Here is a 25,832-nt window from a genome sequence, read left to right as displayed (position 1 = left end):
CTCATGTTTCTCATCACAGATTCCCCTGTGATGACCTGTTGTCTTCCCATCTCTCACCTCTCCATCTCCCCAAACAGATGCAGAATGTCATGTATGACTTGATCACAGAGCTCAATGATCGGAGCGAAGACCTGGAGAAACAGATCGGCAGCCTGGAGTCTAAGCTGGAGCACCTCACCGCCAGCTTCAATTCCCTGCCCCTGCTCATCGCCGACACCTTGCGTCAGCAGCAGCAGCAGCTCCTGTCTGCCCTCATGGAGGCCCGGGGCGTCAGCGTGGCGGTGGGCACCACCCACACCCCACTCTCCGACAGCCCGATCGGGGTCAGCTCCACCTCCTTCCCGACCCCATACACGAGTTCAAGCAGTTGCTAAATAAAACTCCCCACTCCAGAAGCATTACCCATAGGTCTTAAGATGCAAATCAACTCTCTCCTGGTCACTTTGCCATCAAGGAACATTTCAGACCAGGGATCGTAAAGAAGAGACACCGAGCTAATTAACTAACTCATGTTCATTCAGCGTGCTTGGTTTGATATGCCTTGAAACCAGAAATCTAATCTCTGTTTAGGTGCCTCTACTTGGGAGCAGGAAGAGGAGATGACAGGAAGCGACGCCTCTGGCAGGGCCCTTGCTGCAGAGTTGGTGGAGAACAGAAATCCACGTTCAATCTCAGGTCTTCACGTGGGGAGGGGTGGGGGGTCAGATGCACTGAAGGAGCCAACAGTGAAGCCAGCCTGGAGGTGGGTCCCGCTGCGGGGAGGGTGTGGTATCAGGCTTGGGAGATGGGTTCCTCACCCCTGGGGTCCTCCAGCCCACCACTTTCCTTTCCTTTGTCTAAGGAAGCCCCCAGAGGACAAAAGTAAGAGAGAGCTGCCCACAGCTTGCCAAAACAGATGTTCTTTCCTCCCATCCCTTACACAGTCATAAAATCTAGACTGAAAGAAAAATTGATGAATAAAAAGCCAGACTCTCCATTCAATATTAATACTCATATAAACCCATGTATTTGCAAGCGTGTGCATGCACACACAGACACACACACATCCCACATTCAACCCAGGTCTTTTCTTGTTTGCACTTGACCCAAGCAAAGAGGGAGCTGGTACCTTACTCTGCACACAGTAGGCACTCTCTAAATGTACATTGAGTTGGTCTGAATCTGGGTGTGGGTGCTGTCAGTTCAGTGGGTTTGCCAGTGTTGCCACATTCTGAGCTTCACTGAAGATGCAGGTCCCTTCAAATACAAAACAGGGTACACCATGCTTGCTCTGAGATGAATGACAAGCCAAAATTGGCATTCTGGAGAGATAAGCAACCTTCTAAAAATACCAGCTTCTGCAGAGTTTTTATCTTGTATCCAAACAAGCTGTGTTCCACAGGAGTGCATGATCAGGTGTACGGATATGAGGGCAGGGGAACAGGATCTGTGCACAGATGCACACACACGTGTGAATAGGTGCAACCCCAGGACACCTTCGTGAATAGAAGTGTTGTCTGGGGGGTTATTCAGTGATATTTATCCAGTAACAGTTTTCCAGCCCCAGATGTTAAGAGCACAAAGGTGTCAAGGGCCTCACATGAGAGCTGGGAGCAGAAGTGAGGATGAGTGACCCAGGTGGCCCCTTCTATGTGACCTAAAACCATGTCAAAGTGCAAGGTTTTGAAGATAAAGGGAGCCCTTAGGGGACATTGTGGGTAAGATAAGGTGACATAGATTTGTCAGTAGCTTATTCCTATTGTGCCACATTTATCTTGGTGCAAAAATTATTGTAATACTTCTCCAACTTCAAGAGGCTTCAGAAACATCCAGATCCAGTGTATAACAGAAATTGTGAGCACAGGGCATCTGGATGCAAGATATTTTTCTCATACCATCATCTAACTATACATAATGCTTGTGATGTGAAAACCATTCTACTAGTCATCCCATTTCTCATTCCAAGGTCTCTGACTTCTACTTGTTGGGACTTAAATGATACTGTAGGGAATATTTCATCTATTTAGGGTAAAATGAAGGATGTCATTTGTGGTGTGGATGGTTGTCCTGTAGGGTATCACAGGACATCATCACCTTTCTGAAAGCAGAGTCTAGCTGTGGAGACTTCTACAGCTCTGGGCCTGGTCTTCTAAGGACAAGGGAATCATCAGACAGCAAAAGGTAGACAACCCTAGGAAGCCCACTCTTTCAAGAAGATCTGGTCTCTTGTTAAATTTCTTCTTTTATCTTTTTTTACTGCTATTGCTCTTCCCCTGATGGCCTCATTTTTATCTCAATAACTCCTTTGAGCATTTTCCTTGGTTGTTTTGTATACCATAGATGCCACACTTACTGCTGGCTTTTTTTTTTTACTTGTTATTTTACCTATTGACTATCTAAAAGATCCATATCTTTTTTTATGTCCCAAGAATGGTGCTCCTGTTTTCAGTGACAGCTGAAAGTATAAACAGACAGATAAGCAGATGAAATAACCATGTGTTTTCTTTGTGGCATTAGTTCATTTCATAGTATGAAAAGCACTGACAGGTCAACCTGAGCGTGCCAATCTCGATCATCTAAACTGCAGCCCTCAATTCTTAATTCCTAGTCACTCTTCCCATTCCCCAGGTAGCCCTATGGTGTGTGTGTGTGCGCACATGTGCACATGTAGGGATTTAATTTGAATTTCAAACAAATGGCATGCAAGATTCCACTGCTACTCCTCCTGCCAAAAAAGTATGTGCAGACTATCACTGACCCATTGTTGTCTATGGGTGGCTCTTCTTTAACCCATCACTAATGCTGTTCACTTGGGTAAATCCTAATGACCAAGCTAGCAACACAAGCAAAAGAGTGGCTGGAGATACTTTCAGTAACAGCAGTCACTGGTATCCTAGAAACACACAGGCGTTTGTAGTGTGACTGGACCTATTGGTAGTGCAATAGCTAAGTATGGTTTTTCTCTTTGGGAAAAGAGTACTTTTCAAAAAAAAAAGATCGAATATGCATGCTGACCCTCCAGTGGTAAATGAGACGCTGCTTCTCTGCGCTGCTATTTCAGCTTTAGATGGGGAAGTTATCCGTTCTCCTGCAAGTACAATCAACCTTTGATGACTTAGGTATGGATTATCCAGGATGTAACCCACCCATTTTCTTCCTACAGCCCATCTTTCGGCTAAGTCCACTGCGCCTCAGCATCACAGTCAGATGGGAAAGGGGGGCAGGTGGGTTTTCATGTCACACCTTCTTGTCCTGTAATTTCAAGTTTGGTGGTAGAGGAGATTTAATTATCTACTCAAGAGTTGGCTATATGAAAAAACAATTAATTATGGTAACCTCACCCCAGTACTGAACTGATTGAGTTCTTCCCCCTCCTGGAAGTCAGACCCAGTGGCCAAGTCCCTCCTATAATCTTTCTGTTAACTCAGTGTCAGATCAAAGTATACTCTGATATTCTCTAAAATATCTAGACACTTGAATTAAAAATATAGAGCCACCCCCTCATTGCTTAAGCCATATTATAGCTTCATGTACTGTAAAGGCAGGGATGTATATGATTACCCAAGACCACTAATCTCAGTGGAATTTCAGGACAGAACATCAGTTGGTAAGTTATACCAGACTAGGGGCTCACCCCTCCTTAGATTGAAGTCCAAATGAAAATGTGCATCATTGGATCAAAGGCCACATATGTGTGATCATCATCAATAAATGATCATAAAGTATCTATGAACTGCTCTTGCCATCCTCATAATATGTAACTTCATGACATCATATCTCTAGAAAGGTATAATACAATGCAAAAGAGCAAGAGGGGTAAGGCCTTGAATCACCACTAACTTCTGACTTCAGCAAGTACCAGTGGTGTAACAATAATCTCATAAGTGAGAAGGTATAGAAAGTGTATGCCCAAGTAAGTTCTAAAGTGTTGAGCAAGTGCAACCTGTTGTTGTATATTAAAGGCCGGGAAGAAATAATATTGAAGAAATAATTATTTTAATACATTCCCTTTGATTTTTTATAATTTCTTATGAATAAATCATGATGGAAGAGAATAAACCTAGAGATACAGAATCAGAATAAATAAAAATCTAACATTGGATCCATATCCTTGGCCAATGAATATAACCACCTCAGACCTCAATTTCTCTATACTTAAAATGAAGATAACAATTAATATTGTCAAGTGTGAAGTATTCAATAGATTTTTTAAATGGAATCACTATTGTCAACAACACCAGTCCAAACCAACTCTGTCTAGTCTACACTTTGGTGTTGCCTCAGAATGTACTCAGTAGTTACCAAAAAGTAATTCTTACCTATTGACCTCTGTGAAATTAGCAGGGAGAGAAGCATGGGATGAGCACATAATCCCAAGACCTCTCTCCTCCTTCAGAGTGTACCTCATCAAAGAGTGCACCCCAAATTAAGAATCAGTGTTTCCTTCCAGAACCCACGATGTTGCTCCCATCACAGTACCCAATTGAGACACTATGAAGTCATTGCACTACCAGTAGGTTACTGCTCTTTTAAAGTTACTGCTTTTAAATCGTAAACTATGTCCCCAGTTCTGCAGTCATCCCACTTCCCTCGATGTTGCTTAGAAGCAGATGAAGGCTCTGTCAGTCGTCATTTTGCTGCCCCTATTGACTCCGCACGTGTTCGGTTTCAGTACCTTAGACAGCTACCTGATGGCTTCCTGGTAGGCGGGAACAGCCTCTTCCCTTCCCATCCTTCCGCTACAGTCGGTCGGCTTAACAACACCCTGGACAGTATCCCTTCCTTCTCCACTGCCGCCAAAGTAAACATTGTGGGAACGGGATCACTGAAACCACTAAAAAAAGAATGTTACAGGGATAGCAATATTAAGTGTCTGCCTCTGGTAGTAGAATATAGGTGAGTTGCTCTTCATCCTGAAAGCTTGTGCCAAGCTGCATGAATAGAAATTAACACTAAACTCCTGTCAGACAAGTAATATGTAGATTTTTACTAAAATAGACCGAAGCTTATTAAAAAGTTCTCAGTGGAATGGTATAGTAATATATACAGATAGAGAAAAAAAAAATAACTGTGATCTTTTTCCTTACACCATTACTGGAAATGCCCAAATATGAACTGGAGTTCCCTCTGAACAAAACCATTATCAAATCTTCAACGTATGACCTCCAAATCTAGGTGCCAAGTGAGTGCCCTGCCACAGTTGTTTACACACCCGAGAAACATGTTCTGGAAGCTGTACTCTTGGGCTTGGACCATGTGTTGAGACAAACAAAACAGACGTTGTGGCCAACCAAGCTGATGGAGGAAAAGCACAAAATTCAACACCAACCTATAGTTCAGATCCCAAAGAGATGCTGAAGTTACAGCCAAAAAAAGTTTCTTTGACAAATCAAATACCGATCTGATCGGAACAGCCAACATGAAAGTTCATAGAAGAAGGACAGGGAATAAACAACATTCTCTAGTTGTATCATATTGTCTCAGTCTTTGAATCTCAACCAGGACTGATCTACCTTCATCAGACGCACTTTTTAATGGCGCAACAACTCAGTATTGGTCCCAGACTCTCCATTCTGCACTGACCAGAAGAGAACAACAAAAGAGAGCAGCAGGATGTCAATGGAGGAAATATATCCATGGCGAACTCAGAAACTGATGTGTTTATATTCAGAATCAGATGAGCTTCAATATGAATTTGCATCTTGCCTCTGTACTGCTTGCTATTTTTTAATGATAGGAGAAAGTATAACAGTTTATTTTAAATATGAAATATATTGCTATATTATAAAATATATTGTAACTTTCAATTAACATTTTGTATCAAACTAGTCTTTAGCAGGTACAGTGTCAACCTGCTCTCCCAACGACTGTTTCTGAGTACACATCACTATTAGTGATTGCCTAACACCCAGAACAAGGGTCCTCAGCCTACTGAACTGCCATATTCTAATTCTGAGACCTGACTAATAGAGATAAAAGAATGTTATACCCCACTTAGAAGACTAATTCTACCCTAAATTCTTTCAAGCCATTTCAGAAGAGATTTTAAAAGCCATCACTCCTTTAGTAGCTGTGCAAAGCCAGTTTAATTAAAGTGCAGGCTCTTTCTATCTAAATGCAAAGGCCCTATTACATAAATGGTATGTCTTAAACTCAGCCAATCAGTTTTTCCTTTGGCAATGGCAGAATGGGGCATAAGGAAGGGTCTTGTTCTCCTGTGACACAAAAGATTCAGAATCCTAGGCATTGTAAGTTTCTCTGTGTCAGAGTATAACTGGGGTTGGAATTTCATTTCCATGGGGGCCCAGTGAGAACCCAGTGGGCAGTTATGCTTTTCTGAGTCATCAGTGCCCTAGAGGGAGCCAGGTTTCCACACATTTAACCACAACATGGAACACAGCTCCTAAGGGAATGAAGGGAGGAGGCAGGACATGCAAAGAGCTGGGCTTCCTTTTCTGCTAGTTTAGCTGGGAGGAAAGAGTTTTCATCAAGATATTTCCCTTTATCGGCAAAACTGTGACAAATTTTCTACTTCAGCAACTATGATATCGATGTCCTTCCTTCTCTGATAGAGCAGTTGAGACACATGTGTAAAATTTCTCACTTCCCTCCTTTGGCCACGGGACTCTTTGTAGATGAAAACAGGATGCATTTGGCCATAGAACGAAGGTTTCCTGGAATCAGTGGCCTCCTCCCAAGGAGGACCCTTGCTTGTTATCACATAGGTAAAGTATTGCACAGGTGCACAGCAAGTAGCATCAGGATGGATTCTTCAATGAGGGTATCTCTTCCCTTCACAATCTCTGAAAATTCACACAGATATACTGATAGTGCAAAACAGTAGGTTTTCTCCTGGGAAAAAGGCTGGAATCCTCTCACACTTCCGTTTTATTTGAGCTTAAATACAGGTAAGGCTGGGGCCTCAATGATGTTATTCATGCCATTCGAAAGAGAAATATCTAAATGCCCAGCTTCAATCTGCTCATGTGGCTAAAACCTAACATGGAGACACACTTTATTTCATTTTTATTCATTAAGCTTTTTATTTTGTACTGGAGTGTAGCCAGTTGACAATGCTGTGATAGTTTCAGGGGGACAGCGAAGGGACTTGGCCATACGCACACACGTAACCCTTCTCTCCCAAACTCCTTCCCATCCAGGTCTCCACATAGCATTGAACAGAGTTCCCTGTGCTGTACAGTTGGTCCTGGTCAGTTATCCATTTTAAATACAGCAGTGTGGACCTGAACACACATTTTATTTTTATTGAGCTGAATTCTCTCAGTCTCTATACTGGTCCTCAGTTACATGTTTGGCTGAGCTCCATTAAAGCCATCAGAACTCCAGGGCACCTGTTTTTAGCAAGTTACTCACTCACTTGGTAATGGAAATTAGCTTATTCTCAATTTCATAATTGACTGATGAATGTACTGGTGGTAATTTATTTGTCTCATAATACTTTTCTGCTACTAAACAGAACTGTCTCTTTTAGCTTTTCCTTCTAGCTGTTCTCAGACTAAGACTTTTACGTTTATAGAGAGTGTTCTGATTTTTCTACTCAAAGTTACTATTCCATCTAGAATTAAGAAAACCTATACAAATTCCTGATTTGGGGGAAATGGGACCTTTGGACAGTAATTCAGGCATATAGCTATATGCTGACAGTTGTAAGTCAAAGTGTGGGCCACAGATCGGCGGCATTAGCATCATTTGGGAACTTGTTAGAAATGCAGAATCTCACGCCCCATCCCAGACCTACTTAATCATATTAGGCATTTTAACAACGTCCCCATGTGGTATACATATTAATTGTAAGCACTGTCCTGACCACACAGCAATGGTAAATAACATCATTACTATTCAGAAAATTAAACTATTTCTTCCTTGACCCTCACGTATAGAATTATTTGATGAAGTAAAGGTCCCATATGATCATAAAAACAAATGCACCTTAAAATTCCTCTTGAGGTCAGATAGCTCGAGTGGTATATACAAAGAAGCAGTCTTTTCCCAGTCTTATTTTAAAAGTACTCACTTCCTAGCCTTGAGCCATCTCAAAGCACCTTTTTAAGGTTTTTGTTTTAGCAAATGCTGGCAGGGCCATCAGAATATCAGGTGGTTCCTTGGGCCAGGTCCCCTGGAAGGCCACCTGGCTCCCTGCTCAGCATAACGCAGAAATAGCTGCATCTGTGTTCCTTCCTTGAGAAACTCAGCATCCCACCAGTGGGAACTCTCCTCCCTAGAGGAAACTAGCAAGAGAAGTTAGTTTAACCGTCTGGATACATTCCTAATCTCTCTTTAAACCAAGTCTCTTATTCATTACACCAACCAGACACTCTGAGGTAAGCAAGGAAAGATGTGAATTGTGATATTGGCGCCATAAATTGATATGTACCCAGAAACAGTTATGTTCTGAATTAATGGCTTTAACCTGTTCATTGTAAAAAGTGCCTTGGACTTCAATCTAAAGAGGTCAGTATAAATATATGTGTGTGTGTGTGACATATGTAGGCAAATATTTACATATTTATACATACATAGGTGCACACACATATACCCTGCACATTCATATATAACATATACATACATATATAAATGCTTCATAATATATCATATTGCTATTTGCAGCTCCATTTCTTTTGTCTGGTCCTATGTTTATTTGTTTAGTGAGAACTTTACATAGAGAGGTTCTATCCAGGACATTGATGTATTTTTTTGTTTGTTTTTTACTTTTTATTAAAAAGGTAAAGGATATAAAAAGTCAAGTGCCTGAAGGTTTTGAATGGAACTGTGGTCAACTTTCTCAGATCGTCAAAAAGGAAATTGAATTTGCTTTTGGGAACCATTTTTCTGTTTCAGTGGCTGTGTTTCCCTCTGCAGGACTGCCTAAGTAAAAGTGGTTACAGTGATTTTGTAATTTCATTATATTCCATTTTAACAGCAAACCTTTTGTTCACTCTAGTGCCAAGTTCTCTTAACACAGCAGAATCAGAAGGTTCTGGTCTTTATGAGCTAGGCACGGTTTTATTGTCACCTGAAAGACTAAATTGTAGGAGATGGGGCTTGGGTCAACTCAAATACTGCTTGGGTTTCTCAGGTACCTCAGAGGTAAAAATTCTGCCTGCCAACCAAGACATGGGTTCGATCCCTGGGTCAGGAAGATCTCCTAGAGAAGGAAATGGTAACCTACTCCAGTATTCTTGCCTGGGAAGTCCCATCGACAGAGGAGCCTGGCAGGCTACAGTCCAAAAAAAGTTGGACATGACTTAGAGACTAACCAAATACTGTTTCCATTTAGTAGCACTCACAGAAGGACAAGTAGGAATTTCTCTCCCTGAACCAGGTGAGAATCTGTCCAAGATGGCCAGCCAAGGGACCCCAGTGAACTTTCTAGAGCTCCTGCTCCCTGCCTTCCTACAATAATACAATCATCTGTATCGATCAGCCTGTCTACCAAAGGTCATCTCGTTCTACTGCGTGACAGCTTTTAAGGGGCCCGCCTCTCTGGTTAGAAGCTCTCCAGAGTCCCAGGCAGAATCCCACGGTTTCCATGGCTCTGTTCATGAGCTCAAGAAAACACTTTACTTCTTCACAGCAACTAAATCTTCTCTCCATTTCCTTGCCCAAGTGGCAATGCCCTCTTGACAGCCAGGGCCAGGCCAGAGAGGCAATGCCCATTCACGGTGTCAATCAGAAGAGACACTTCGAAATATCGGAGGGACCCAGAAGGACAACCAGTCTCTCCAACTGTCCCACTGCTCCAGCCACATTTGTGGAACTGTCATTAAGAAGGCTTGGCAGGACTTCCCTGGTGGCTCAGTGGGAAAGAATCCGCCTTGTAGCGTGGGGGACATGGGTTTTATCCCTAGAAGATTCCACTTGAGTGTGCTGCAACTAAGACCCAAAGCACGCAGTCAAGTTAATTTTTTTAAAGGCTTGGCAAACCAAGTTCCCCAAATTGAAACCCCCATACCTTACTGTTCTCCCCATGAATTTTTCTGTAGCTCTAGATAAAAAAGAAGAGAAAGAAAAATGCAATTTAGTTACTTTCAAAACCAGTATCTAATATTTGAGGGTCTTTTCTCAGTTAAAATATTTTCAAAAAAAATATCTAGCTATATTTCTGTAGCCATTCATTACTTAAAGCTCTTTCCAAAATCCCTTATTGAAGGAATGCATTTACCAACCCAGTGATTACAAAACAACAGTACTTCATACTTAAAAACAATAATAACTGTCATCCAAGGGCCTCAAATGTCAATAATTTAGTTATCGCCCTGTGAGGTAGATGACAAATATTATTCCCATTATTCAGATGGGAAAATTGAGCCAGAGAAAAGCAAGCAGCAAATGACTTATCAAAGTCAGGAGTTAAGCTGAAAATACAACCTAAGACTTTTCAGCACATTTGGGAAGGACCAGAAATTAATGGCTCAAATTCTATTGCTGGCCACCTTTGGATGAAGACCAAGAGTGTATGTCAACCACATGCCTAGACCCAGGCTTGGAATGTAAATGGTGGGTGGGTTTGGAGGTCTGGGTGGGAGACAACATCTCTTTCTTTGTGCAAAGTGTGAGAGTTGTGCCACTGAGAGTGAGCTGAGTCTACGGCCTTCGCCACTTCCTCTTGAACTGAAGCTGGAGAGAAGGGGCATTTTAAAAATGTTCTGGTGAATGCTGATACAATATGATGGCATTAAATAAAAACAAGAAGGGAACTGACAAACACAAAACCAAAAACGCAAGCGGCTGATTTCCTTTAATTTTATCTTCTTCCTTCCCTGTGTCTGCAGTTGTGAAAACAGGAATTTTTAAAGGAGGAAATCTTAATTTAGATTGGAAACAGAGCCCCCTGGAAAAAGTTACCTCTTTTCTTTAATCAAGGTCAGCATTGCCTTAGTGTTGATGGCGGTGCCTGACTCAAGAGATTGGCCCTGCCAAGAAGCGAACGTGTGAACGTGTTTAGTGTCTAACCTAGTTTTAACAGCGTTGGGGAGGAAGTGAGAACTGTGCCGGAGGTAAGCGACTGCTATCAATGAGGGTGTATAGACACACTGATGTCTGATAAAATACGCTTGCAGCTATGTTCAAATAAAGGATCAGGCAGTTACACAGTACGGTGATTCCATTTATCTGAGCAGAGGTTCTCAGTCTTGGTTTCACACTAGAAGCACCTCAGAAGCTTTTGAAAACATTCAAGCCAGTGCCCCTGAGACCTGAGATTCAGAAGGCAGAGTCTGGGGTGGTGCCCGGGGAATTTCCCTGAAGCCCCCAGGGAGTCTAAAGGGCTCTCAGAGTGGAAGGCTGATCCAGAGCTTGCTGAAGTGAGACCCCCGCAGGTGTCCAGCCTGGCCAGTGGCTCCCCCAGGGATCTCTGCCCTCCCGGGTTGGCAAAGAGCCACTGAGGAGGGGGCAGAAAGGGCGAGATTTGTATTAAGACGGGGATTTGCTTGAAGCTCCATTCCTTTCATCCTGCCCTCGTTTCTTTACAGTTCTGGACCCATGAACCTGTGCTAATTTGCATTCAACTCTGCACATATTGGCAAACAATGCTGCCAGGTTATTATTCACTCAGTATTTCTCTGCCTGCCTGCCTGCTGCAGCCTTCTGCTTTCTCCTGACACACAGTCTGTCTGGGGCATAATATCTTTCTTTGGCCTTAGGTCTCTACGAAGATTCGGGGAGGGCCATCCCAACATTTTTCATTAGGCGAAAAAGACTAAAATTGAAAATAACACGTTGCCCTTGCTAGCAGATGTCTCGTTAAACCTAACACAAAAACACGGTAACCTGCCATGCAACACTCATGGATCCGTTCCTAACTATATTAACCATTAAATAAAATGACTCCTATCTTAAAGAAAACTTGATCCATTATTACATTATGCATAGCTATGAAAACTGGGGGAAAGGGACATTAGAACCCCAAAGTGGGCCCAGTTCTCAGAACGGGGCAATCCTGCTAAATACGGGGCCCTCTGAGTAAAACTGCCCCCTGCAGGTAAGACAGAAATACAGCAACCAAGGGAATAGAAAACTACACCGGCATCCGGGAAATTTGTGTCATGTCCCTTACCTGACACAGAGGAAATGGAGGGGCAAGAGAACTGATTGGCTCAAAATCAAACAGAGAACTTCTGCCTAATTGGGCAGAAACTGAACTGGAAGGCTGCCACCCCCTGTTGAGAATGCCTTCTGTGCTGGTGTGGAAAGCTGAGGCCTGCCCAGAGCTTCACCACATTCTTCCTAGATTCATCCTCATAGTCAGTTATCAATTTTGCAAATGTTAGCTAAAAATAAAATGCCCTGCTTCCCCCTACACATACATGTGCACACACACACATACACCATATTATCAGTCTCTCATTGAAAACAAAGATATGCATATTGTGACTGGCTAAGTTAATTCATCATGTATTTCATATTCCAGAGACGTTGATCATTTTCAATGTTATCTGCCTTTAGTTTAAAGAATTTCAAGCTAATACTTGCAAATCTACAAGAACCCCCACTGGTTAGGAGACATTAAATTAGATTATTAAAATGATGCAATTTTATATCCAGAATTACAGTGGATTATGCTAATGGTGGTCAAGGTTATTAATTTTTATTCCAGTCACTACTGCAAATAGTACATGAACATTAGCCAAAATTAGCTTAATCTTTTTTTTGTAGCATGAATTTGAAATTTACACTTTATCTTCTTCCGGGGACAAGTCACACTTAATAGCATCTCTTAAAATGCAATCCTGTCCCCTAGAAAACCAAAGGTGGAAAACATGAACGCAATATGTTACCGCTGCCTACAGGCCATTTCCTCTCTACTCAGGTAAAGCTTCTTTCCAAATCTGTTCTACCTCCTACTTTCCAACACTGGGGTATCACTTAAAAGCCATCAAGCATTTCTCAAGAAAGAATACATATAGCAGTGAGGCACCCACACCCCAGTCACTCATCAAGGGAAATGTCAGGTCTTCTGTAAGCTCCTGTACACCGTGATTCAATTGCCCTTTCTTCTAACACCCTCCTCACCTCCCACCTCTTGGAATGAGAAGGTAGATACATAGCTCTGCCTGAACATCAGAAATTAGGAATCCTAACAGCTTTATACTTAAGATTTCCTAGAGAATTTTTTTCCTCAGGATGACAATGCAATGTTTACTTGACTCAGAAATGCAGGAACCTAAGATCCTGTTTGGTTTTGGTTCAGATGAGAAAATAATCATCTAGTATTGCCTGAACATCCACAAGAAGGGCTGACATCTTTGGTTCTCTTTGAGAAAAGTGGTGAAAGAAAGCTACAGAGATCAGTATTCATTACCTCCAGGACATCCATTCCCTCCAATTCTCCAGCCCATGGTACATGGGTTTTAATTTGGTGAATACACCCTACCCTATCTCCACTATGCATTTGGGGAGAAGTAATTCTTTTTCCAGACCCATAGAAGACCAAGGCAGGCTAGGGCAATTAGAGGAACTCATCACCCTCCCTAAAGGAGGGCACATGGCCCAAATTAAGCCAACATAAGCAAATGACTCTCAGAGTGAGGGCTTAAGCAGAAGCTATCAGAAAAACAGTCTTTCCCAGGAAGGTGTGGTGTACAGATTTCGTCAGGAACTGATGTCCCCTTTTGTTTCATGAGGGAAGAGGGTGAGGTTGTCAGGGGCCAACACAGAGAACATGAAGCCAAAACCACAGAAGGCAGAGAGGAGAGGAAGAGAGAAATGGGGGCCTCGGAGCCAACATCCTTGGAGCCACTGACTCTTCTAATTACCTGAGCTGGTAACTTTGCTTTGTGATGAAGTTTGCAGGTGGATCTTCAGCCACATTCAATGTAGAGAGTCCTTGTGGAGAAGAACCAATCTTCAGTGCACGTCTGATTCCCCAGAGGAATAACCAGAATGAGGATTAAATGGAAATGCTTATTCAGTACTTCTGACATTTAAAACTTCCCTTGTGGCTCAGATGGTACAGCGTCTGCCTACAGTGCGGGAGACCAAAAGTTTAAGACACAAAAACTAAATAGGATGACAAGAAAATTGGAAATGCCAAAATTGACTCTAGAGTGTACCTTGACCATCAGGGTATAAGGGTGATGGAAGAAGGAAAGATACAGAATGAGATCCTGTTACATGAACCAACCAGGTATTCACAGAAAGAAAGGACTAAAGCAGACAGCGATTCATCAGTCAGGTTGGGGAGAGGAGTGCAGTAAAAGTGATCTGGATTACTTGGAGGGGAGGTAAATATCAATAACTTCAGAGTTAGATAATTAAAATTATAATCAATTACATAGTTGAAGCGGAGTCTGTAACTTCCAAATTAGTACAGGTTGAAAAACTGAGGGAAAAAAAATCAGTTCGAAAGGAGGAAAAACACAGAAAAGATGGAACAAACTGAAAGGACAAGGGACTTTCCTGGTGGTCCAGAGGCTAAGACTACACTTCCCATACAGGGAGGCCTGGTTCAACCCCTGGTCAGAGAACTAGATCCCACAGCTGCAAATAAGAGTTTGCATGCTGTAACTAAAAGGTCCTGCATGCCACAACAAAGATCGAAGATCCCACAACTAAGACCTTGCTCAGCCAAATAAATAAATAAATATTTTAAAAAGGACAAAACAAAATGGAATGAATATATCCAACTATTTCCATAATCACGACAAAATAATGGACTAAATGCTCTAGGCAATAGAAAAGGATTGTCAGACCAAATGTTTTTAATTACCCAGATATCAATAGATGCTATTTATAAGGGATGTATCTAAAACATAAAGAAAAATTGAACATACAAATTTTAAAAGCTACACCAAGTATATTCTAACCAAAAGAAAGTGGTGTAGCTATATAAATATCATGGGGAAATATAATTTAATGTAAAAAGCATTGAGTTAACCAAGAAACTATAACAATTCTGAATTTATATATTTAGTCATTTGGCCTCAAAATACATAAAGCAAACATTTATGGAACTACAGCAAAACACAGACAAGCCCAGAATCATAGTGGGAAATTTAACACATCTCTTTGAGTAAGTAGTAGATCAAACAGGCAAAAAAAATCTGAAAGGATATTGAAAATGTGAATAACTTAATAATCATAAAATTAAACCTTTTCCTAGTACATGGAACATTAATGAAAATCAACCATTTAATGATCCATAAACACATTTTAAGGGACATTTAAACACACTGTAAGGGTACCATGCAAACAGGGGGTTTTCCCACTGGCTCAGCAGTAAAGAATCTGACTTTAATGCAGGAGATGTGGGTTGAATCCCTGGGTCAAAAAGATCCCCTGAAGGAGGGCATGGCAACTCACTCCAGTATTCTTGCCTGGTGAGTCCCATGGAGAGAGGAGCCTGGCAGACTGCAATCCATAGGGTGGCAAAGACGTGAACATGACTGAAGTGGCTGGGCATGCACACACACACCATGCAAACATTCTCTGAGTACAGTGTAATATACACTAAAGATCCGTAAAACAAAAATCACAACCAAAAAAATGTCCTTCGGAAGTTAAGAAGCAGACTCATGAATAATTCATAAGTCAAAAAATATATCATAATGGAAATTTTCAAATATGTAAAACACAACTTTAACGAAAATACATTTCAAAATTAGTTGAATACCATTTTATTAAAGGCAGAACGAGCAAATAGAGACAAGAGCGGAAATTAAGTAGAAAATAAATATATATTAGATAAAGCTTTTAAGAATCCAAAAATTTATCCTGTGAAAAAACAATTAAAATTGATAAACCTCTAGCAAGATTGAACAAAAAGAACCAGAGAAGGAATCGAGGAGCAGAAGAGAGAGAGAAAACAAAGCAATCTTAGGAATGATCACTGAAAAGATAATAGGAGGCTATTTGGAAATAAATGGAAAAATAGATTTCTATAGAAAAATCTACTTACCAAATTTGACTCAAAAAAATAGTTAAAAAATAGAATAATCATAAAATCATTAAAAATAAGTAAGTAAATGGTTCAGTTTTTCCCACAAAGAAAATGCCTAGCCTGGATGATTTTAGTAGCAAATTCTATCTAAAATTCAACGAGCAAAATAATTCCAATCTTAATACACTTTTTCCAAAGCATAACAAAAAAAGGGCTGTTCCCTAATTCATTTATCAGGTTAGCATAGCATTAATATCAGAACCACAAGGACAGTACAGGAATGGAAAACTATAGGCCAGTTTTATTTATGACTTTAGATGCAAACATCCTAAACATACTATTATCAAACTAAATCTAGAAATAAATGGGGGAAAATACATCATAATTAAATTGTTTGTCCACCAAATGTTTAATATTAGAAAAATAATGAAATTTGCCATATTAATAGATCAAAGGATAAAGATCATTTAATTATAATAGATTTTTTTAAAAATTAATCAGGGACTTTCCTGGTGGTCCAGTGGCCAAGACTCTACCCTTCCAATGCAGAGGGGGCCCAGGTTTGATCCTTGGTCAGGGAACTAGATCCCACATGCTGCAACTAAGAATTCACATGCCACAATTAAGAGTTCGTATTGCTTATTGTTGTTTTTAGTCACTAAGTTGTGTCCTACTCTTTTGAGACACAAAAGCCCACCAGGCTTCTCTGTCTATGAGGATTTCCTGGGCAGGAATACTAAAGTGAGTTGCCAGGTCCTTCTCCAGGGGATCTTCCTGAACCTGCATCTCCTGCATATGGCAGGCAGATTCTTTACCACTGAGGCACCAGGGAAGCCCTAAGGATTCGCATGCCACAACTAAAAAGATCCTGCATGCTGCTGCTAAAAGATCCCAAGGCCCCGAGCGCAGCCAAGTAGATAAATAAATAAACAATTTTAAATAAATATAAACTTAAAAAGAAATTAATTAATATCAACGTTGGTTAATTAAAAACAAAACACTGAGAAAATTAGGCAGAGAAGGTATAATATGAGTTTGAGCAAACTCCGGGAGATAGCGAAGGATAGGGGAGCCTGGTTGCTGTGGTCCATGGGATCACAAAGCGTCAGACATCATTTAGCAACTGAACAGCAGCGATCTCTCCATGATTCACCCCGTTGTATGCCCTTCACCTCTTGAGTGTGGGCGGGACTTGTGACTTACTTGGAGCCAATGGAAGGTGGCAGAGGTGATAAGACCTCCCTCCTGTGATTATGTCCACACCATCCTAGGGGACTGCAAGGTTCACCTACTGACTCTGAAGAGGCAAAGAGACATGTTGTCAGCCGCCCTTGGGAGGGGTTCTGTGGCAAGGATCAACTGGCCTGTCAGACCTGAGGGCAGCCAATAGTGGGTAAAAAGCCAGAACTCTCAGTCATATAAAGGAATGAATTCTGTCAACAGTCTGAATGAGCTTTGAAAAACGATCCTTCCCTAGTTGAACCTCCGGATGAGACTGCAGGCTAGCCAGCAAGATGATTTTCCCTGTGAGACTCAGCACAAATGACCCAGTTAAGCTGTGGCTGTACCCTTGACCCATGGAAACTGAAATAATAGATATGTGTTGTTTTGAACAATTTGTTGCACAGCAATAGAAAACTAATACAAAAGGAACTTTCTTAATCCAATAAATGATATCTACAAAATGATCTCTTCCTAAAAAAAGAAAAATGATCTCTTCCTAAAGCACACACCACACTTAATGGTGAAATCAAGATGCCTGTTACTACCATCTCTGCAGTGGAATTCCTAGCAGTGCAATATCTGCAGAAAAGAGGGAAAGGAGGAGCAGAAAGTAAAAAAATTTTGTCATTATTTGCAACTAATATGATTGTCTGCTTGTCTACCCCAAAAAATATCTGAAGATAAACTATTAGAGATAAATTAACAAATAATTAGAGATAAGTTAATCAGACAGCATGGTTGCTGGATACAAATTCAATCAATAAAAATTAATTACATGTCTATACCCTATCAATAAGCTAGGAAATGAAATTTTACAAAAGCAAACATTTATAATAGCACCCAAAAATATTAAAAATCTAGCAATAAACCAACAATATATGTTAGAGTTTTAGAGAGACAATTATGAAATGTCATTAAAGGACAATAAAAAAACTTAAATGGGAAAATATTCAAGTTCAGGATTGTAAATATGTTTATTCTCCCCCAAATTAATCTACAGGTTTTTGAGTGTGTGTGAAACATGACAAATTGAATGTTAAATTGATCCAGAAACAAAGAGGTCCTGATATCTCTGAAGGAGATCAAGTTAGGAGGATTTGCCATATATCAAGAATATTTGTCATAAAGCTCTCTTAATTAAGGTAATGTGGCCTTTGCGTAGACAGAGAAAGACAAATTAAACAATGAACACAAGTGAGAGCTGACAGACAAACACACATTTTTGGAAATCTGACCTATTATAGAGATGGCCTTGTAAATCAGTTGGAAAAAATGGACTATTCACTGAAGAGCACTGAAACAATGGCTATCTAAATACACACACAAAAATTAATGCTGGTTGAAATAAAAACATAAAGAAAAATGTGACACTTTCAGAAGACAGTAGATATCATTCCTTAAGCAAGACTCCAAAAGCTCAAACCAAGAGAAAATGACAATTCTGAGTATATTAAGACTTTCTATCCCATATTTTTTTTAAGTGAGAAGGGAGTTACAACCTGTATGACAAAGTCACACAAACCAAAGTGGCAGGGGCGGCAGGGGGAGGAAGAAGAAAGAAACATGAATTTTACAGAAAAAGGAACCACAAATGTCCATAAACATATTGAAGATGTGGTCAGCTTCCAGTGATCAAGGAGATGCAAACAAAACCACAAGTAACAATCACAACCACTAGAGTGAAATTGAAAATCAATTCCAAAGGTTATAAGTTTGTGGGGCAACTGGAACTGTCACCCACCACTGGTGAGAGCATAAATTGGTGTAACCACTTTGGAAAACAATTTGTCATTACTTAGATTGGTTGAGAATGTGCATATCCAATGACCCAGTATTATTTGTCAAACAAACAAACAAAGAAAAAAAACCCTCAAACAGAATAGAATGAGTAAAATTATGGGGAGTCAGTCATGTGATGGAATGAAATCTGTGAACTACAACCAGGTACACCAGCAAAAATGACTCCTGGTCACATAATATTAAGAGGAAAAACAGCCCAGGAAGAATACACATTGTATGTGCCTGTGATATGATAGTCAAAACCAAGCAGAACTAAATGATATCCTTCTTAAAGATACAGACATTGGTATGTCATGGGGAAGAAAGGAGGATGCGGGATGGGATTGAAGAGGGGTGTTACAGAATTCTAAGCTTCTAAACACTTCCTATATTTCAGTCCAGGTAGATAAGATACAGATGTTCATTTTATTATTCTTCTTTAACCTGTACAAAATGTATTCATACATTCTTTTGTATACCTGTTATGCCTCATAGTTTTTCAAAGTTGTTAATAAAGCAGTACCCAACATATGCCAGCTTTTTCCTCTGATCTAGTACAGCTGACTGGCATTATAGGCAGTGGTACCACCTAAGGTGGGCTTTCCAGGTGGTGCTACTGGTTAAGAACATGTTTGCCAATGAAGGAGACATAAGAGATGCAGGTTTGATCCCTGGGTCAGGAAGATCCCCTGGAGGAGGGCATGGCAACCCACTTCAGTATATTTGACTGGAGAATCCCATGGACAGAGGGTTAGTCCATAGAATTGACTGCAAAGAGTCGGACACAAATGAAGCAACTTGGCATGCATGCATGCACCATCTAAGGTAAGCAGAAGGAATGACCCAACATTCAGGAAAGCAGGACAAAGCTTAAGATACACCCCCAGAAACCTCAAATGTGGTTTCAGACTTTAGGAAACAAAAGAGATGTCCATAAATGACATCCATACTTCTTCAGTTACCAACAGAACTTTTATCCAGAGAACTTTGACCTTGAGCACATGACAGACACTCCCGAACACTGAGGAGGAAGGAGAACGCAGTCCTTACAGGTTTTCAAAGAGGGAGAGAAGCCCTGCCAAGGATGTCTCATTTAGTCAAGAACAACGTAAGTACCCAACAGCTGGATTTAGAGTCCGCCCAGCAGCAGCGGCAGCCTGGGTTTCTCATGCTGACTTTGGTGCTCATAGCTGGTAACCTTCTGTGAGAGGGAAGAGCTCCAAGCTTCAGTTTCCTCATCTGTAAAATGGGAACGCGAATAGTACTCCTGCGGGAGAGCTGCTATGAAAATTAAATGCGGTAACCTATGTGAGGTCACCTCCCACGCCACACAGGGCTAGCCCAGTCTCCTGCTGCTTGTGTGGAGTCGGTTATTTTCAAGCTTGATGTTTTACCCAGGGGGAGCTGACTTAACACAACCATTGCTTCTTTCCATCTAATGATGGTGTTTTCTAGCCTCTCCCATGCCTAGATTCAACCGACTCCATCAGCATAAACTAAAGAGGGCTGGAAATCCCGACGGTGTCCCAGGGGCGGCAAATCAAGAATGCACCTCACACTACTCTTACTACACCCGGGAGTCTAAAGCACATTATGCGCTGTGATTAAAAAGAGGCTTGACTGCCTCCACCGCGCAATCTTGTCAATCCTCCCAATCATCAAGAAATCGTAAGGACTGACAAATATCTCCTCCCAATCTCATTTCACAGAGGTCTGCAATTCTTAAGGGCATGCAGAGGGAGGCATGGATCATTCGGGAAACCCAGGGGCCATGGGAGGCAGCAGCTTCGAGTTCCTGCGGAGGAGGATGCCCCCGGAACCTCTTTCTGCTCCATCTCATTCCCCGTGTCCCCAGGCCCGTCCCCCACCTCCCCGCCCGCCTCCCCTGCCCCGTTCCCGCCGCAGCTGAGTGCGCTTCTGCTTCCCTTTGCCACCTTCCACCCGGTAAGGCGCCGCGATCGATTTCAAACCCTTATCGAGCCTCCGTGTCCTCTGCTGTGAAAATACTCTCTCTTCCTCCTTTTTCTTCCAAACGAGGTAAGTCAGTGAAACAACAGCCAGCCACTTCACAGTGCATTCAATTTTCGACTGTCTACTCTCCTCTCACCAAAAGCGCTAAGATGCTTCTAGCTAAATGAATTATAAATTGCGATCTTCCTTTTTCCTGCTTATGTTTATTTTCCTTCAATATGTCAAAATTCTTGGAATCAAAAAAGCGAGCTTTTAAATAAAGACCATGTGGAGAGCAAATTAGGTTCTGCCCTGCATGGAAATTCTTCAGTCGCTCCCTGTCTGTGGGATCAAGTCTAGATCCCTTTCTAATCCTTGTCCCACTGTGACCCCAGCCCACCTTCCAGCCTCCTTCCCTCTCTCCCTGTCTTGCCCTTCCCCCATCCTCCCTTTCTCCCTTCTTCTGTTAGCCTGTCTCACACTCATGCACACACAGCTGGGTTTCATAAACCTGAGTTTCACATACTTGTGTTTCCTAAGGGTTTACACATGCCCTCCTCCTGCCTGAAGAGCCCTTACCTCCATTTTGCCAAGAAAATTCTACTGCATCCTTCAAGACTCGCTTCCCTGAAGCCCTCTCCATCTCCCTCACTCTAAGGATAGCAGCCCTCATTTGTCTAAACACCTATTGGTTTTCAACCTGCACATCAAGATCACCTGGAGAGCTCTCTAAAAATACATATTCCTGGACCTCATCCCAGGCCTTCTAAGTCAGATTCTCCCCGGTGGGAACAAAGCGTTTCAAAGCCTCACAGGTGATGCTAACACACGGCCATGGCTGAGAACCTGCGCTGCATGGCAGCTGAGATCCTGGGCTCTGGAACCAAGTGATGTAAAGCCTGGCTCTGCTACCAACTGGCTGCCTGACCTTGGGCACGTCACTCAGCTTCTCTCTGCTCCATAAAATGGGCACGACAGGAATAATAATGTCTACTTCACAGATTTGTTGTGAGTTTTTGTTGTAACTCCCTGGCATCGAGCCAGTGTTTAATCAGTGTTAACTATTGTTGTGTGTTTCTGGCACACACTTCATGTAATCTTCACAATAGCCCTGAAGGATAGTTGTGATTAATCATAGTTTACAATGCGGGATCTGCAGCTTAGAGAGAAAAACAAACCTAGGGTTCATAGCCAGATCTAGGATTTAGGACCAAGTCCACCCTTGGGTCCTAAGTCAGTTCCCGTGAACCACATGGCACTTTATGTGTGTGGCGAGCAAGTCACATTGAAATGACCTTACCATTTGGATGAACCACTTAACATTGGCTGTTAAATTCTGTGTAGCTGGGATCTATGTCCTGGGCATCTTTGTATCCCCAACACCTAGCACAATAAATGCCATCTAGTCGGCCCTCCATAAATATTGGCTGAAATGTGAATTAATAAAGAAGAAAAGAAAGCAGGGAGGGAGAGAATCCATCAACAACAGTGGTCTGAGTCTCTGAGCAGCTCCCCGGGCTGGCACTGGGCCACACACCACCCTTGGGAGAATGTCTTCACGAAGATTATCTCCTTCACAAGGAATCCAGTGGCAAGGGTAGAAGTCTCCCTATTTTACAGATAAGAAAATGGAGGCAAAGAGTAGTAATGGATCATGAATCTCTTGATTTCTTATCTTTTATTTACTCTCTTCTCTGTGTATTTTAATGTAATAAGACATTTCCAAATCATCTATGAGAACAGTACATAAATCAATTAACAAAGCTTTGTTATTGATGATTTTACCCAAGTTTACCTCCTTGAGAGAAGGGGTAGAAGTCTGAAATTCCTATTTGTTGATGTTCTCTAATTAACAGTAACATTTGTGATGCATTCGCCATGGGAGTCTACCTTTGGGAAAGCTTGAAGAATATATGTTTGGGTTTTTTTAAGCACACGTGTCAAATGGAGGAGGCACATGGGTGAGCTGTGGGTCCTCCACTCACCCAGGGGGTCTCAGAGGAGTAATTGGTCAAGGGAGTAGCAGCAGAAACCGAATTTAACAAAGAAGTTAAAGTCATGTGGAAGTCATGTGACCTGAGCTCCCTCTAGCCAGGAGAGAAGCAAGGCCTTCATCTGGGTCTGGAAACAGAGCCTGGGATACCCGCCCCAACCAGCAGAACTGGAGCGAGGTGATGTGCCCCAGGGACCCGTGTTGGAACTTGGTAGCAAAGAAGGAAGGAGCAGGAGTCAAGACCACACACCCCCCATCAGTGCCTATGAAAGCCATGGTTCCCAATCCCCAGACGGTGTGTTCAGTTGCTCGGTCGTGTCCAACTCTTTATGACCCCACGGCCTGTAGCCCACCAGTCTCCTCTGTCCATGGGATTTCCCAGGCAAGAATACAGAGTGGGTTGCCATTTCCTCCTCCAGGGGATCTTCCCGACCGACCTAGGGCTCAAACCCAAGTCTCCTGCATTGGCAGGTGGATTCTTTACCACTAGTGCCACCTGGGAAGCCCTCCCAATCTTCAGACCATCAAGTAGTATTTTCAAGTACTATTTTCACTTTGTCTGGGATAAGCTTCTCGGTTTACAGTCTTTCATTTATAGCATTCTGTTCCTCAGAAGCCTCTGCGTTCCCGCTGCGGGCTCACACTCCCTGAGGAGTTCCATGTGTCAGGGTGAAGGCGCTGAAGGTGGGCCCTGGCCCTGTGACCCTCCTGGCGGGCTGCAGTGGCTGGGGCAGGCTGGGGGGACACACAGGCCGTCTCCAGTCCCCCTGCTCCCATCGCCCTGCCAGGGAGCTCACTCAGCGGGAGCTCACCCACTGCTCGGTGAGCCACCCAGCGCCCCAGACAGAGGCACTTCTCTCTCCCTGGGGCTTGGTTCTGACCCTTTTCGGGGGAGGCGACAGAAGGAGACATTGGAGCAGGTTCTGAAAGTTCCTGTCACACAGATTATAGTAACCAAGTTTCCCCTTAGAAATGGTGACTCCAGGCAGCAGGTGAGACTCACCTGGGACTGGAGGGGGTCAGCATGGCGGGATTGTACCACCCAGCTTGCCCACCTCTGCCCCTCCATGATCTACTCCTAAGGCCTTTGGTGCAGCATTTTAAAGGCCGGGTTGAACAAGGCTGTTCAGTTTGAACCAGACAGGTGAGACCTGACTGCCGAGGAGAAGCAGGAGCCAAGAAGGGGCCTGGCCAATGGAAGAGACCATTTTGTTCGGCCAGATTGGCAGCCTCAGCTTGAGTTGAGGTCATCTCTCACTTTCCATCCTCCTCCTCCATGTCCCACTCCTTCTCCAAAAACATTTAGAATAAACTCCACCCCTGCCTCTGAGAGATCGGGTTTTAATTTTTTGCTATAAAATTGGGGGGAGTGTGTTGGAGGCAAGCTATGTCTGAGTAATAAATACAGAACAGATTCTCAATACATCATACGCTGACACATCAGGGACACAGCAATGGCTGGAACCTGTAGCCGAGTCATTAATTTGCTGATTCAATTCTGGAAGAAGCCCACCAGCTTTGACTTCCTCATTAATTTCCATAGACAAACTGCAACCTCTATCTCCATGGGCAAGCTAATGGATTTGATAATTACTTACTTCTGCCTTATTTTCACATCCTATTCTAGTCTCAGAGTTGGAGTTTGGTGGTTAAAATATCTCTAACATCAATATTTTGTTTCCAAAGATATTTGAATTTTAAACGAATAGTGCAAAGCTTCCGGTACCTTCATACACAAGTGCACCTGTTTATTTCAGTTTGGCAGTTTTCCTGATTACTTTTGTACCAGAGGAATTACAAAGATTAAGTGTTATTGCTAAACTCTTAAAAATTAAAAGTATTACACTGGTAATGGGTATTGTTCATATTTTTTGGAGCCTTATTATTCTGAGAAGGGCTTCCCTCTTAGCTCAGCTGGTGAAGAATCTGCCTGCAACGCAGGAGACCTGGGTTCAATCCCTGGGTTGGGAAGATCCCCTGGAGGAGGGCATGGCAACCCACTCCAGTATTCTTGTCTGAAGAATCCCCATGGACAGAGAAGCCTGGCGGGCTACAGTCCACAGTGTCACAGAGTCGAACATGACTGAGTGATTAAGCACAGCACAGCACATGATTCTGAGAAACCCCCAAAGTAAAGATTCATTCCCTTTCTCTTACAGATGTTCAGTGAACAGAGCAAGGGTTTGGAGTCAGAATGACCAGGGTTCATATCCCAGCCCTCCACTTACTAGGATATATCAGTTATTAAGTTATTTCAACTTTTGGACCTCAGTTTTCTCATCTGCAGAATGGAGAGAGCATGTGAAACAGCTGCTGAGGATCGAGTGTGATTGTTTAAAGCAATGATTTCCTGGACCAGTGGTATCGACAGGACCTGGGAGTTTGTTAAAATACAAATTCTCCGGCCCCACCCAGACCTATTGAACCAGAAACTCTGGAAGTGAGGTCCAGCAATCTGTGTTTTAACCAGTGCTCCAGGTGATTCTGATGCCCACACAGGAATGAGATCCCCTGGTTTAAAGTGCAAAGCATACAGCAAGCACCCAAGAGTTCCTTTTTCCTTTTTTCTCTTTAAATAGCAACGGTTCTTTGCATCCAATGACTACGTGAAATGAGCTAGTGATTTCAGCCTACCTGCTCAGTTTTAACTAACACAAACCCTAGACCTAAACAGTCCTTCGAGGATGGATGCCCACAGTCCAATAGTATCCTGTAATTCACCTCAAAGACGTCACCTTCCAGAAAGTCTACTGGGGAGAGGGTGGGCAGATAACATTATGCATTATTCTGTGGAGGGTTTCTTCGTAGGAGCAGACTGTTTTCATTTCAAGAGGAAACCAGGTACTTTCAGATTCCCAGCCAGCCAGGCCACTGGTGGGGCTGGAGCCTTGACTAAATGCTGCCATCCTGTGGGCAGAAGCAAGACACAGTGTGTGACCACCTGGCCATCCCACCAGCCCTGGCCGGGCATCTGAAACACACCAGGCCTGGACAGGGGTCTGACCGTAC

The 25,832-nt window shown here is 42.5% G+C and overlaps 1 protein-coding gene across 3 annotated transcripts in view; it reads left to right on the top strand.

The window, feature by feature from the left end:
• The window catches only part of KCNN3 (potassium calcium-activated channel subfamily N member 3), a 169,764-nt gene extending 160,876 nt beyond the window's left edge, over positions 1–8,888 (top strand). For 2 of the 3 annotated variants that reach the window (XM_070467429.1, XM_070467431.1), the window contains one exon: positions 78–8,888. In XM_070467429.1, coding sequence (XP_070323530.1) covers positions 78–374 — 297 coding nt within the window. In that variant the 3' untranslated portion in view covers positions 375–8,888. The remainder of the gene's footprint in view (positions 1–77) is intronic. The other variant, XM_070467430.1, reaches the window with a different exon arrangement.
• Positions 8,889–25,832: the final 16,944 nt, after the last annotated feature.

Source organism: Odocoileus virginianus, chromosome 5 (genome assembly GCF_023699985.2).
Source record: "Odocoileus virginianus isolate 20LAN1187 ecotype Illinois chromosome 5, Ovbor_1.2, whole genome shotgun sequence".
Classification (NCBI taxonomy): Eukaryota; Metazoa; Chordata; class Mammalia; order Artiodactyla; family Cervidae; genus Odocoileus; species Odocoileus virginianus.
Note: the sequence above shows the minus strand (reverse complement) of the source record. Positions and strands in the feature narration are given on the sequence as shown.